Raw genomic sequence first — 16,454 nt, forward strand, 5'->3', positions numbered from 1 at the left:
ACAAACACTACAAGAAAACATAATATTACTGACCAAACTTATTGAGGGCTTTTAGCCCTCAGTAATGCATTTGTGGGTTATTGAAGGCTGGGAGCCGTCAGTAATGCGTCTTGGGGGAAAGAAAAATTTTAAAACGGTAACATTAAGCATTAGTGACGGTGTCAGGCCGTCAGTAATGCGTGGTCAATTAAGACGGTTCCAGGCCGTCAGGAAAGTTAAAGCAGATGAGCAATTATGACGGTCCTGGGCCGTCAGTAATGCGTGGTCAATTATGACGGTCCCAGGCCGTCAGTAATGAGAAAGACGTTATGCATTTACGACGGTGTCAGGCCGCCAGTAATGCATATTTCAAATTTAAATTCCAACGGTTCGCTTATTACTACTTTATATATTCTTCTTCAACAAATCTATTACACCTTCACTTCATTTTTACCTTTCATTCTCTCTCTAAATTTTCTCTAACTTCTCTCTTAAATTTCATACTTTCAACTTAATCTCCATACAAAAAGTGGTAAGTGTTTGTGTTTTACTTTTACGAATTTAAAATTTTTGTTTTGTTATTTAAATGTATATGTTCTAATATTTGTGTTTTACCATTTTTAATAGCAAGTCTTATTCTCGTGAGGAGCGGAGTTCGTGGGCTAGGTGCGCGCCAAGTAAGAATCTACTCGGCACCCAAGTAAGTAACGTAATTTTAATTTATATAGTGATAGTTTTTTTTATCGTATACTTAGTAATAGTTATTAATTAATACTTTGTAATTTATTACTAATATTTTCTTATCACTATGTATAAAAGTTATTGTTTTTGTAAAAAAAATTAAAAAAATATATTTAATTTTGTTTATTTCGAAAACAGAATTATTTTTTTTAAATAAGTATTTTTTTTTTCAAAAAAACAGTATATTTATATTATTTTTTAAAAAAACGAAATTTTTTTAAAAAAAATTTATAAAAGAAATTTTTTAACAGTTTGTGTATTTTTAAAAAAGTGATGTAATTTTCATATCTCCATCTAAACAGTGGTAAGTGTTTGTGTTTTACTTTTAAAGTTAAAATTTTTACTTTGTTATTTAAATGTATATGTTCTAATAATTTGTTATTTACAATTTTTATTAGCAAATTCTCGTGGTCATCGGAGGTCGTGGGTTAGGAGCGGAGTTTGTGGTTAGGAGCGCGCGCCAAGTAAGACTCTACCCGGCACCCAAGTAAGTAATATATGTAATTTTAATTTATAATATTTAGTGATAGTTTTATTTTTACCATACACTTAGAAATAGTTACTAGCATTTTATTATTACTATGTATTTAAAAAAAGAAAAACAATTATATTTTAAAAAATTATAATATATATGTTAAAAAGTCGGTAGTTTTGTCAACTAAAAAACTTAGTATTTTTTAGATTTAATAAACCATAAACTTTAAAAATAAAATGTTAAAAGTTTATATGTTATTGTTGAGTAGACATATATATATGTCCAAAATACTTTTGAAAAATAAAGTAATAAATTTAATACATATATCGATCTAATTATATATTAATTAAACTACACAGATATGGATTTTAGCAATCGTAATTGGATGTACGATAGACATAATCCTGGAAAGAGGGGCCGGGTTAAAGAGGAATTTAAAATAGGGGTCGAAATGTTTATCAATACAGTAAAATATAATGACATTGTGATACGTGAAGGGGGAATTAGATGTCCGTGTGTACTTTGTCGATGTACAAGAATACAGAGCGAAGATGAAATTAGGTCTCATTTATATAAAAAGGGATTCCAACCTAATTATTGGGTTTGGTCAAGTCATGGCGAAGGATGTTCCACGACTGTTCCCGTGAATCAAAATCGTGCTTCAAGCAGTGTTTTTCAGCCCGTTGTTGTTCCCCAATATTATCATCAGCATTATGATCCGTTTAATGAGATGGACAATATGATAACTAATGCCCTTGGGTTTAATACGCCGATTTATGTGCCAAATGATGTCGACGACCCTGCTGATGATGAATATGACGCTGATGTTAACGTCGAGAGACCAAATGAGGAAGCCCAGCGATTTTTTGATCTTTTGAAAGAGACAAATACACCGTTGTGTGAAGGCTCTCGAGACTCAAAGTTAACGGTGTGTATTAGACTTTTGGGTATCAAGTCTGAATGTCTTGTTTCAGAATACACCATGGACTTGATAACAAAACTGATGTTGGATATAACAATAGACCGTCCTCTTGATTTGCCAAAAAATTATTACGAAGCAAGACAATTGGTTGCAAAGTTAGGACTCGGAGCGAAGAGAATTGACTGTTGTGTTAACGGGTGTATGTTGTACTATAGCAACGAATTTGGTGTAGATGACGGTGCATTACTTGAATGTAAATTTTGTCAAGAACCAAGATATCGTGTAACAAGAAATTCACGGTCAGTCAGAAGGAAGCCAATCCCAAGAAAGGCGATGTTCTATTTACCCATAATACCAAGGTTGCAAAGGTTGTATGCATCGATGCAAACAGCCAGTAAAATGACATGGCATCGTGAAAACTATGAAAGGAGAAAAATGTCAGGTGAGTTGCGACATCCTTCTGATGGAATGGCTTGGAAGCATTTTGATCAAGTTTATCCTGAATTTGCTTCGGAGCCACGGAATGTCCGACTTGGGTTATGCTCAGATGGATTTACACCATATACTCAAGTATCAGCCACTCCATATTCATGTTGGCCTGTTCTGGTTACCCCGTACAATCTTCCTCCTGATATGTGCATGTCAAAACCTTACATGTTTTTAGCCGCTGTAATACCAGGCCCATCTAGTCCAACTGTTGGTATTGATATCTATTTACAACCTTTGATTGATGATTTGAAGAGATTGTGGAACGGTGTTGCGACGTATGATATCAACCAAAAACGAAATTTCAATATGAGAGGAGCTTTGATGTGGACCATTAATGATTTTCCTGCATATGGGATGTTGTCTGGATGGGGGACACATGGTAAACTAGGATGTCCTATTTGCATGATGGACACCAAAGCGTTTTGGTTAGAAAACGGTGGGAAGGCTACTTGGTTTGACTGTCATCGTCGGTTCTTGCCTACTGATCATCCGTTTAGAAGAAATAAAAATGCTTTTGTTCATGGTGACACCGAGACTCGTGATCCACCAGATTATTTGACATCCCGACAAGTCTGGAACAAAGTGAAAGATATTCCAAAGGTTGAGGTTGTAGGTGGTGTTGCATCTAAACCGCGTGGTTATGGACAAACACACAACTGGACAAAAAGAAGTATCTTTTGGGATCTGCCGTATTGGAAAGACAACCTTTTACGTCACAACCTTGATGTTATGCATATTGAGAAAAATGTGTTTGAAAATATTTTTAACACTGTCATGAATGTCAAAGGAAAAACGAAAGATAATGACAACGCGAGGAGAGACATAGGGTTGTATTGCAAACGTAACGAACTGTTGTTGGTGGAGACATCTAACGGCAAACTTCTTAAACCTCGTGCAAACTATACTTTATCTCCTGAAGAAGCAAAATCTGTTTGTCGATGGGTAAAAGAAGTGAAGATGCCGGACGGTTATTCGTCGAATTTGGCGAGATGCGCTGATGTTGACCATGGAAGGATGCGTGGGATGAAAAGTCATGATTGTCATGTTTTTTTCCAGACTTTACTTCCGATTGCATTTAGTTCTTTACCCCAACATGTATTGAATCCGCTTATTGAAATCAGTCAATTTTTCAAGAATTTGTGTTCGACAACGCTAAGAGAGGCTGATCTCATCAAGATGGAAAATGACATTCCACTGATCTTGTGTAAGTTGGAGAGAATATTTCCTCCTGCCTTGTTTGATTCTATGGAGCATGTTGTGGTGCATCTTGCATACGAGGCTAGGCTTGGTGGGCCGGTTCAATATAGATGGATGTACCCGTTCGAAAGGTTCATGGGTTATGCAAAACGTGCCGTGAAAAACAAAGCTAGGGTCGAAGGCTCAATTTGTGCAACATACTTACACCGCGAAACAATTTACTTTTGTTCGCATTACTTCAAAGACACGTTGTCATCAAGCCATATTCGCAATGAAACTGAAACATCTCGCCCTGTGAGAATTCACCCATTAAACATGTCAATATTCAGCTTGCCTGGTCGTAATGGTGGTGGTGAGAAAGTGTTGTATCCTGGTGACAAAGTTCTCTATTCGGCGCATGTTCACTTGCTGATTAATTGCAATGAAGTCGAGCCATATTTACAGTGAGTATTTTTAATTAGTTAATAAATAATTATTTATTCCAATTAAGTTCGCTTATAACTAACGATATTTAATAACTTAGGATGTTTTTAACACAACATACTTCTGCTCAAATCAATTCGCAATTTCCAGCATGGTTCAAAGAATACATGTACCAACAAACACCCGCAACTCGTGTCATACAACACTTGAGAAACTTATCTGATGGCCCAAAGTCAACCGTTAAACAATGGCACACCTACTTTGTCAATGGTTACAGATTTGAGACACACAGTTGGAGTGAAGGAAAAACAACAGTAAACAGTGGAGTGTGTATGAAAGGTGTGACTGAAAATGGTGAAGGAGATTTTTACGGTGTCATTGAGAACATATTTGAAATCGAATACAATTACCTTGATTACAAGAAAACAGTCGTGTTGTTTTACTGTAAATGGTTTGATCCTTCAAATAGAGGTACCAGATATGATTCAAAGACTAATACCGTGGACATAAAAATGAACAAACATTATCCATTGTATGATCCGTTTGCTATGGCTCATAACGTCAGACAAGTTCACTATGTCCCTTATCCATCGACTACAAGGGATAAGCGAGGTTGGTGTGCCGCAATAACATCAAAACCAAGGGGTCTGATTGAAAAAAATGAGATAGATGAACGTGAAGATGAACCATATCAGGAAGATGAGATGTCCAATGTTGATGATGTCATTGCAGTTGAAACTTTTAATCAACTTTGTGTACAAGAAGAAGCCGAAGAAGTACCTTCTGATGGTGATGTTGATGAAGAGGACGTCGAAGCTAATGGTGATGATGAAGGCAGTGATGATGAAGATGTATCAGATTGGGATGACAATTAATTTTATAATATAGTTATCCGCGTTGTAATAATATTAATCGTTGTACTTGAATATTTGTTTTTGGTTGCATTTGTTTATCGTTTAATGATGATGAATTATAAAACAATATATGTCATGTATTTCTTAATTAATTATATATATATTTGTCATGTATTTCTTAATTATATATATATTTGTCATGTATTTCTTAATTATATATATATTTGTCATGTATTTCTTAATTATATAAATATATTTATCATATATTTTTTTATTATAGATGAATCCAGATGAAGAAAATTTTGATGATGACAATGTCGATGATGACATTGATGATATTCCACCAGCACCGGGTGTCGGACGCGGACGCGGACGCGCTCCACGTAGACGTGCTTTACCCCGCCGCGTTGTTCGGAATCGATGGTTGGAGGGTATGCCCAAGTCTCGAACCGTAGACGGTGTGGAAGAGGAGTACGACTCCTACGACGACGATGATGCGAGGACGAGGAAATAGCCGATATTGCACTTTTAGCTCCTCAAAATGAATTGTTGATTGACCGGCATGGTAGACCCATCATCATGCCATATACCGCCACAGAGTAAGTTAATTATTATTAAGAATTTGTGTTTAATAAATTAATTGGATATATATGATAATTATTCTTAACTAATATATATATATTGTGCAGTTTGCAACCCCAAAATCCGGCGAATAAGGCAATCAATAATGCATTGAAATCCAAATTCCAGGCTCCATATCTCAACTGGACGGAGGTCAGGGCAGATGAGCGTGGATATCAACAATTTTGGAATGGCTTCAGGGTACGTTTTTATTTATAATTACTTTTCTATCCAATCAATTTTGTTACTAAACATATATTTACTAATTTATTAACAATTTTTCTTTATTTTTCGTAGTCGCAAGTAACTTGGCTGAATCACCACACAGCGGCTATTGAGCGTATATTCAACAAAAAAGCCACCAAGCGTCTGTCGACCTTACTTTTTGAAGCGCGGAAAAAGATTAAAAAGGATCCTTCAAAACCACCACTTTGGCTCGCTGGCAATTCATACCCTATGCTCTGCCGCAGATGGGAAGAGGAAGAGTATATTGCAAAGTGTATAAAGAACAAAGCCAACAGAAATACTGATGAAGCCAATCGTGCGTGCGTACACTCTGGAGGGTCTAAATCTGCCGGAACGCTTCGTCTTGAGTTCATCCAACAATTTGGTCGTCCACCCACCTTTATGGAGATGAATGACATGATGCACCGGTATGCAGATTCCGGTGAGTGGACGGGGGCAAGGGCGCAAGAAGTGTCGGTAAGTATTTAATTATATATATTATTTATTATTTATTTCGTATAACATTATTTTTTAAACATTATATAATTATATCTAAACATTATAATTAATTAATTATAATTTTTTTTTAATTTATTGTAGAGGTTGACGCAAATTTGGGTTGAAGAATATAATGCAAGCCAACTACGACTACCACCTCATAGGCGAGATAATGAGGATGTTCGTCGAAACAAGATGTCGTTGGCTTTTGTTAAGAATGCTGGTGGTGCGACTCGAGGTCGCAAATTCGCTGCTGGGTGTACATCTTCTCTATATGCAAGTGACCCAACTGGTTTGAGAGATGTCACTTACACATCTTCATCTTCATCGAGTACAGGACGCTCTCGTCCAACTCAAAGAGAGGAAACCGATGATGAGTATGAAGCGCGAATGAGGGCCACGTATAGAGAAGAATTCCGCGATGAGTTCGAAGCATCATTTGATGACCGGGTGGACGTACGGGTCCAACATATATTGCAGGAATTCTTTTCACAGCAGAGGGCGCCGGCGCCGGCGGGGGGAGGGGTTGGATCATCATCTCAGGCTTCGGCACGACAAAATCAAAATGCCGGTGAACAAGAATATCGACCGGATTTGAGTAGCATGGTTAATTTGAATCAGCTGCCGGAGTACCGAGAGGGTGATCCAGTACTGAGTATGAGCATAGAGGATATGAGTCAGATGCTTAATGAACCAGTTCATTTACAATTTTTTGATCCTACTGGGCAAACAAGTGGAAGCAGTAGTGACGGAAGCGGTAGAAATAATCAACAAACTGCTTTCACCGAATACCAGAGATCATTAAATCCACAACAAGACTTCATAATCCCACATCCAAATCAACCCCAAGGCAACTTCTTCCCAAATCAAGCCCCAATTAACTTCGTTCATAGGCCTGTGGCACGACCTCCTTTGCGAACGTCACTCCCCGGAGTCATAATACACGAGGAAGGTAGAGGCCGAGGCCGAGGCCGAGGAAGGTCGCGTCAGCCAACAGACACTGGCAAGGGGAAGCGACCACTATATCAGCCGCCTGACCAACGTTGATGTGTAATTTTAATAATCTGTTGTTGATTATTATTTGTTTAATTGTTTTCTTTTTGTAATGACAATATTATCATTATATTTAATTATGCTTATGTTAAGTATTTTTATTATGCTTTTTATTAAATTTTAATTATAATATTTTTTAATTATTTATTATGCAGTATATTTTTTGTTTTAAAAAATTAATATTAATTTTTTTTAAAAAAAATAATTAATAATTTAATTATTTAAAAATCAAATACTGATTTTTAAATAATTAAATTATTAATTTTTTTTTGAATCGATGTACATTACTGACGGCTCCAGGCCGTCACAATGTGTAAAAGACAATGTGATACTGACGGCTCCAGGCCGTCACAATTGCGTGTCCTTTTTATTTGACCGGTGTGTATTATTGACGGCTCCAGGCCGTCAGTAACGTTATTGACGGTCCTGGGCCGTCAGTAACCATTACTGGCGAGCTAATTACAGAGGGCCCAAGGCCGTCAGTAATGCATGCATTTTAGACGAAATTTGTGCATTACTGAGGGCCTTTGGCCCTCAGTAAATGCATGTTTTCTTGTAGTGAAATGGTAAAGTATCACTTTTTTTTTGAAGGAGGTAAAGTATCATGTTTTAGTAAGTGTACAAATGGTAAAGTATCATTAAATGTGCATTGGTTTCTTAAAAAGACCAAAAACTTAGGATAAAATTAGAAAGCTAAAAGGATAAAAAATTTGGGAACGAGGGAGTATGTTAAAAAGAGAATGCCACATTGATTTACTTTATTTATTTTTTATGTTTCTCTTTCTTATTTAATAGTTTTCGTTTATCAATTTTTAATCAGTTTCTCAAACATGGTGTTAATTTCCCAGACATGGTGTAAGAAAGAGGATGGGGTAAGGCAAAATCATTGTCTTCTCACGTCGTTTACTGTCGTCTGCCTCATCATCGGCGTCTTGTGTCTATGTTGCCGACGTTCTCTCATGCTTCCCAACTCTTCCGTCGCTACTGTCGTATTCTTTGTCGCCAGTATCATCCAGTCATGGGCGGTATCTCTGTGTTGGTGTCTGGGTTGAGAATGCAGCCCAATATTTGGGATCTTTTCATAGTTAGGAATTTGAAGTTAATGCCTTGTTCTATTTCAAATTTACTATAGTTAAATTGATCCGGTTGTTAAGATTTGGAGAAGGAGAGAGAAGAAGACAAATTCTAAAGGAGAAGATCTGATTCCATCGTACATTGTTAAATTAAAATGTACTGGTACATTTGACTTTTAATTCAATAAATTAAAGATCATTTTTATGATTTAAAAATTATTTGTTGAATTGTATTTTAGAAAATCATTTCATAAGTAATTTGATTGTTTATAAGTATTATATAAATTTTTTTTATACTTTTTCGTAAAACATAATCAATTTCCTCTATTATAAGTAATAAAAATTTGAAAAAAAAATTATTTTGTTGACCGATTTGATAAATAATATTAAGTTATTATAATTTTTTAAATGATAAGAACAAAAATCATTTAAAGACTTAATGTACCATGTCTTGAATTGGACATATCTTGAGCTTCAAATATCAGATGTTGATGATCATTGAGCTCCTAGAAAGCTAAGAAAAATCTTATCATTGAAAAATAAAATGTTTTTAGGTTCTTTTATAGACGGAAAAAAATATTAACATATAATATTCATATATTTTTGTCTCTCAATTTTATTTTAAAAAATTAATCGCTAATATTTATAAACTTCTATCAAAATACAAGTAGCATATAAATACAAGTAGTTATAATGGGTGGTTATTTTACTAAACCCAACCCGGAGTACCATATGTGGTTTGGGTTTTGGTTTTGGTCAAACTCAACCCAATCCGACCCACGTACACCCCTACTTAATTCAATCACCTTAATTAATTTTCATTCTACAAGCTTTCTTAGTATTAAAATCGTGTATTTTGGTGAGCCTCTTGCTGTAATTCAAACTAATTTTGAAATTAATTACTTATGAATGTTTATTTGTGATTAAGCATTGATTATTAATGTTTATTTGTGATTAAAAAAAACGTTGATTGTTCTAAATTATTTATATCTAGTCTATTTATTTCATCTTTAAACTAAAGGCACCCCCCCCCCCCCCCCCCCCCCCCCCCCCCCCTACAATAGAATCTTAGCTCGGTTATATTACTTTTGGTGGGTGTAACGCCCGTCAATAAACTAAAATCAAATAATTTGCAATTTAATATTTAACATAGTAAGATTTTCCACCATTCTTCATTAATTCATTACATCATTTCAATCACCACAAGAAACAATATAATATATAAAATAACCGTAACAATAAAACGAAAAACTAGCAATAACATCATGCAAGTCCAGCCTCCAATCCATTAAAGGTATCATAAAGAGGCATATTTAGTGTCTCTGGCAGAAAAAATGGAAACATCCCACCTATAATTCCGCATGCCGCAAATACTCCAAATGGTAACCAACCACCCAAAACGACTACAAAAGGGGCCAATATCCCTCCAAATCGTGCTGCCTGAATCGTACACCCTAATGCCGCATTCCTCACCACCGTAGGAAATAACTCTGCCGTGTATATATACAACAAGTTAAAAGTTCCAGACATTCCAAATATCCCTAAAACACCACACACCATTTTAATTACTTTCCACACCCCAATATAACTCATCAAACTTCCCATCAAACAAAATAATCCACTAAACCACATTGTCCCTATTGTCAATGGTTTCCTCCCAAATTTATCTAATAACATTGCGGTTATTATGAATGCAGGCATTTCTACAGCTGCATTTAGAAGCACATTCATGTAGAGGTTGGTTTCGAGGTTGGCAACGTTTAAGCTAAGACCATAATACACCATTGAGGTTAAGAAGTTAATAGCTACTGCTAGAAATAACCTAATACGTGTGACTGGGTAGCGAATCACATCGACAATTGATCCAATTTGTGCATCCTTGTTTTCTATGCAATTAATTAGGTTGTATTTGTCATCATTTGTTGCTATTTTTGATTTTGATACTTCTTCATCTAATGCAAGGAAAACTCCATCTGGAAGGTGTTTTCCATTGGAAGAAGCAATGACCGACATGATTTTTGTTGCTTCGTGTATTCTTCCTCGAACAAGGTACCATCTTGGGGATTCAGAGATGAAGGGAAGGACAAGCATTATGTACATGAGGGAGGGGATGGAGGTTACAATGTAGAGTGTGCGCCATGTTTGGAAGATGTAGGCGATACCTGAAAGAATTGCAATACCGCCAGAGAAGAAGTAGAAAGTGGACATTCCTGCCGCTCCTCGTTTTGATGGGCCAACAGGTTCTGTTGCAAGGACAAAGGCGCATAGGCCAACACCGCCGCTGCTGAAAACCAGTGAGGAGGCGGAGGAGGACATAGGTCCAATAGTTTGGAGAGAATGCTGTTAAGCATCCAAATATGGTGTTCAAGGCACAAACTACCGTGAGAGAACCTTTTCTTCCTAAAAATGAGTCTGAAAGATGACCAAAAACTCCTGCTCCTGAAATTACAACATCAAAATCAGGGTTGTTTTATGTCATGATTGTTTAGCAAATATTGAAAAAGCTTGTAATGTACATTATAGAAGTGCGTCCATTAATGTGACCCTATCCTAACAGCTTAAACTTTGAGGATAATCGGTTATTTGACATGGTATCAGAGCCTCTATGACTAAGTGGTCTAGAGTTCGATCCCCGCTCCCCTCACTTTATAACTAAATGTGGAATTTAAGCATATGGTAGGTGGGCCTATGCATTATCCAAGCTTCAAGTCCAAGTGGGCTCTTGCGTGAGGGGGCGTATTAAAAATAATATAAAATCATTAATGTGCCCTATCCTAACAGCTTAAGCTTTTGGGATAATCGGTTATTTGACAAAGTGTTAGCAACATTCGATAATTAACATTTTTTTCCTCTTAATTATTGAGTGTAATTCATGTGGGATCCACTCCAAATATGATAAGACCTCCATCGAATTTCATACAATAAAAAAGAACGAGAGTGCGTTTGATCTGCTAAAAAATAAGGGACTGAATAGAACAACTTCTGCTGTACTGTGTTTGATTTTAAAATTGTTCTTGGTACTGGACAAACTGACAGCCAAGGGACAGAACAAAAATTGAAATTCTTGTCCTCCACAGAACCATGGGACAACTTTTTGTCCTCAGCACAAGTTGTCTAAAATACCAAAACAACCTTTTGTCCACCAAACATCGTGCAACACAATGTTTGTTCAATACCTTAAACGTATGTCCTGTGCTGTTCTATCTTGTGTTGTCATGTACTGTTCTATCCAGTATTTATATTTTGCAGATCAAACGGATCCCGGGTGTTAGATTTAGCGTTGCTAAAAACTTCTAATGAAACTGAAAAATAAATTAGGCGTTCATAGAACAAATAGGAGTGGGCTGCTTCTAGTTCATCTGTCTCCCTTAGCAATTCCGTTTTGAGATTGTTATAAGACGTTATATGTACACTATATGCTTGTTACCTATTGTTAATCGTTAATTTGATATGATTGTAAGACACTTTATGCAAGATAATTTTCAATATGATGGATTTATTTTATTTTATTTTGCTTCTTGAATATATTTATTTTAATGTGTGTATTAAGCTTATAATCAAGTTAATTGAGGGCATATTTGTCACTAAAATTTACAGTGATAAAAATTTAACCGCATGCAGTGGCAGATCCACCGCTCGGACACTTGCTCAGACTCTAGTAAAAAATTAGTATTTTAGAGGTTAGTTTAGGGCAAAATAGAGATTTTTAGGGGTTCATTTATCGCAAAATTTTTTAGGAGATTTTTCAATGCAAAACTAAATTTTTAAGGGTTAATTTATGGCAAAACTGATATTTTTTGTTCAAAACTACGATGTTTCTGTGCAAAACTGAGATTTTAACTAGAATTTATAAGTTTTCTAGCTCCGCCATTAACGCATGTATAGTAAATTATGAGATATCTCTATGGTATATGGCGAGAGTAGATCCTCTCCCATTAAATTTAACTCATGTTACATCTCAACCATCCCATCCTTTTTTGTTGTGTACTGTTCACTCAAATAAAAAAAATTAAAAACTGGAGATCAAACTGGACCACATCTAGTGAAATTTGGACCGGAGAGAATCCTTTCTCGGCATATGGCATATACCAACAGCAGCAAACTGACACTATAGCCTATAGTGACAGTGTCATGGTTGTACAAGTGTGCGTATAGCTGGTCATGTACGGATGTACCACAAATAATGGCTGTTGCTATATGTTTTTCAGGTTATACCTACGATCGTTGCAGTGTGGTCTTTATCTATGAAATTTTACTGTCACTAAAAGTCAAATTTCTTATAGTTTAGTCACAACAATTTAAAATTATTAATATAATCTTATTAAGTATTAATGCAATATTTTTTAATATAGTGTATACAAATTAATAACCGGTTGCCCATAATTATCAATCAATCGATAAAAATATCTAATAATAAGCCACTAAATTTGATTTAGGGGTGAAGAATTTAGATAGTATACATGAAATCCTGCATGAATTCGATTATCTACTCCATTGTAAATTAAAAAAAGTAAAATATCTAATTCTACATTGAAAAGTAAATGAAAGTATACTTGACTTGAGTTAGTTTAGTGGCTGTTAGAATAGTTAGTTAGTCACTTCGGTTGTTATCCACTTGTATAAATATTGATCAGCATATAACAGTCCTCATTAAATCACTGAATGAGATTCATATCACTTAGAGTATCTCTAATAAGAGTATCATAGAGAGTATCATAAGTTAATAATCCTTATCTTAATTTTTTTTATTATTGGAGTTCCATGACGTGACATAGAGAGTATCAAAATTGATGATACAATATCTTATTTAAGGTATCATATCATTAATTTAAGGAAAATGTTAAACAGTGCACTTGGTGTACTGTTTAACATCATCCTTATTTTAATTACTATTATTTTAAAGTGTACTAATAAAAAAACTCTGCAGTGTATGGTTTGTGTAATTTATCATTGCCTCAAAAGTTGTTGTCTATCACTCTATTGTTGGTTCTTTGAAATTTTGAAAACAAATTAAGAACCCCACCGAATTGGTAAACTTATAAATTGTTACGTAGAAAATAATCAAACTAGCAAGATGACAAAGAGAAAGAGAAAGGTAGAATGTGTCGTTTTAGATATTTAGTACTTACTTCTCTCAAGTTGCGCACTTTTTTTTTATTTTTATGGTTATCTATAATAATAATAATATATATAAAGGATAAGTGAGTTTGGGATGAATTTTTTAATATTCCTATTTTACCCTTAACTTAGTTTCACAATTTCCATTAACTAATCATTTTTTTAGAACCTTTATATATATTATTATAGATAACCATAAAAAAAAAAAGTGCGCAACTTGAGAGAAGTAAGTACTTCTAAAAAAATGAAATCATAAAAATGTGAATAAGTGGCAAATGGGTTGCCTATATATGAACGGTTACCAACTTAATACTACATCTATACTATATAAAAAGAGGATACAAATATTTTTGGTGTCGACTTTTCATAATACCAACAATACCCTTATTTTTTTTAGCAATAAAAATCTTTTATTAACAAATTCACCATAACATAAGACATGTCTTTTGTTTAGACATAAGTTAGACACAAGCAGGCGCATACACGCCTGTCTGGCCCGCTAGTTAAAAACAAAGAGGTTTCGACAATTCAAAGTTCAATTTCGAGTTAAGTAAAATTTGTATAAAAAAAAGTTTGGCAAATAATTGTTTTTACCAAAAATTTAATTAAATTTTTTGGAACAAGTCATCCTAAAAAATTCATTAACTATTTGAATTTAATGTCTTGGTTAAGTTACACATGCCTTTATCACGAAAACATATTAATTGTGTAGCAAAATTATAATAATAATAATGGAAAGAAATTTCTACTGTATTTCCAAAATAGATTTGAGAGTGAATGAGAAATATAAGTTTTACTTTTTTACTCAAAGGGAGAAATAAATATAAAACTAAAAATATGATACAATTAAATATTGTCACTACAAAAAAATGTCTTATATATATATATATATATATATATATATATCCACAGCCACGTTCTAGAATAGGAAATAAATATCGACAAATAATACCCATCATTAAGGGTACGTTTGATTTGCAAAACAGTAGTTTCAGATAGAACAGTACATAACAAGAAAGTTCAGGTAAGGACAAAACTACATCAGAAAGATTGAGAGATAATTGTTGAGGTTGATTGCAATGTAAGTCTCACATTGCTAATGAAAAAAAAAATCAAGAAAATGTTATATTCTTGTGTTGTGATATATATACATGTTATGTGAGATTTATATTCTGAACATTTTCATTTAAATTTGAACTCAAGACCTCACAATTATATACATGTGAGATTTATAGGTGATATATATATTCTACACTTCGTCAATAACAAAAAATAATTCAAAATAAATGAAAAGAAAAGAAAATACAACGAGGTTATCTAAATCAAACTGGTATATCTTATTGGCTTGTGAGTATTCCAGTAATTTTTATCATTTATTTTTTAAAAAAAATTATTGATAATTATCACAATTAAAAACGATAGTAAAAAAAAAGTGAAGATAAGAGAAAATTGAAGGGATATAAAGCTGATTTAGTGTGAGGTGAATAAGCTAGAAAATAGTAATAGGCAGACCAGAGTTTGGATTCTTTTCACCCTCTACTAAATAAATTAGCATACCTTTTTTTTTTCCTTAAAAAAAAAAAGAGAGGAGTGGCAAAGTGCCACTACCTCAAAACATTTTCTTTTTACACACTACCTCAAAACATATAATATTAATAAAATGTATTAATCTTTAATAAAAAAAAATGTATTAATCTTTTTTATACCTTTAGTTATTTATTACTCCCTCTTCTTTCAATTATTTAATTTACCTTTTCTATATCATTAATAAAAGATAATTTCGTAAAATTATTCAATAATTTCTTTTTCTTAAACCAAATTAATTACACTTTTTAATTTGTGTGAAATGGATAAAACAGCTTATCATTTTTTTTTTTTTGATAAGGAAAACGGCTTATCATTTGAGATAGAGGGAATGATTATTATCATGGGATTTCTCTGAACTCAATTATAAATAATATTTCACTTCATAGATTTATTTATTGAATAACTAATATATTTATTATATCGATCAAATACAATAATTATTCAATGAATTTTAAAAAAAAATTATTTATATTGTGTAATTCAATACCAGAGGAAGAAGAGAAAGTTATAACTAACCAATCATGCACCCAGCGAAGAAAAGAGCTTGAACAAGTCCAACTTTAAATTTATCACCACAAATCAAACTCCATTCAGAAACCGTCGACGCCGCTTTTCCTCCGATCCACTCCCACTCTGCCGCCTTCATCCCACAAACACTCCGACCGCCGCATTCTGCACCATTAACACACCTCCAATCAGGTTCCCGATCAGCAAATATCATAACCATAGTATGAAAAGCTTCAAGTGCCCATGCAAGACATGTGAGGATAAAATGTTTCAACTGCCACTTTCCGAATTCGCCACAGTATTTCTCAAGCATATCGTCTATGCATATGGTTTCTGTCATGTTTTCCGACGATGCCGATAAGATTGGCGAGTGGAGATCGTCGGAAAGGGAGGCGAATGTAGCCGCCATCGGTAGTGTTGTGTTGTTGTTTAGAATAGGAAGAATATTGTGTGAATTCAATCTTATATTTATATAGAGACTTGTTTAATTTGTTTATGAATTTGTGAATTCACCAAAATGGACTTGTCATAAGCAGATTATTCCCACACGCAAGACTTTTTATCCTCTACTCGTTTGTGTCTAGAGATTACACAATATTTGTAGTCGTCGTTGTCGTTTGTGAATTCACCAAAATGGATTTGTTGATGTATTTTCACGCAGTTTTAGAGTATGTTTGGATGGGGAAATGTTT

The 16,454-nt window shown here is 34.2% G+C and overlaps 3 protein-coding genes and 1 pseudogene across 3 annotated transcripts; 3 read left to right on the forward strand and 1 right to left on the reverse strand.

Annotated features, from left to right (window-relative positions):
• The first annotated feature begins 1,153 nt into the window (after nt 1–1,153).
• LOC123899553 lies at nt 1,154–7,569 on the forward strand. The gene is made up of 5 exons (XM_045950718.1): nt 1,154–1,207; nt 5,361–5,679; nt 5,770–5,902; nt 5,999–6,403; nt 6,527–7,569. The coding sequence occupies exons 2-5, from the start codon at nt 5,660–5,662 to the stop codon at nt 7,469–7,471; spliced, it is 1,503 nt and encodes a 500-aa protein (XP_045806674.1). The 5' UTR covers nt 1,154–1,207; nt 5,361–5,659; the 3' UTR covers nt 7,472–7,569.
• LOC123896500 lies at nt 1,926–4,078 on the forward strand. Its single transcript, XM_045946877.1, has 4 exons — nt 1,926–2,559; nt 2,665–3,276; nt 3,394–3,934; nt 4,048–4,078. Exons 1-4 carry the CDS (start codon nt 1,926–1,928, stop codon nt 4,076–4,078), a joined length of 1,818 nt encoding a protein of 605 aa, XP_045802833.1.
• On the forward strand, nt 4,105–5,158 carry LOC123899554. The gene is made up of 2 exons (XM_045950719.1): nt 4,105–4,246; nt 4,327–5,158. Exons 1-2 carry the CDS (start codon nt 4,119–4,121, stop codon nt 5,099–5,101), a joined length of 903 nt encoding a protein of 300 aa, XP_045806675.1. The 5' UTR covers nt 4,105–4,118; the 3' UTR covers nt 5,102–5,158.
• Nucleotides 7,570–9,661: 2,092 nt separating the features above from the next.
• On the reverse strand, nt 9,662–16,225 carry LOC123893550 (annotated as a pseudogene).
• Between the last annotated feature and the right edge of the window lie 229 nt (nt 16,226–16,454).

Source organism: Trifolium pratense, linkage group LG7, assembly GCF_020283565.1.
Source record: "Trifolium pratense cultivar HEN17-A07 linkage group LG7, ARS_RC_1.1, whole genome shotgun sequence".
Lineage (NCBI taxonomy): Eukaryota > Viridiplantae > Streptophyta > Magnoliopsida > Fabales > Fabaceae > Trifolium > Trifolium pratense.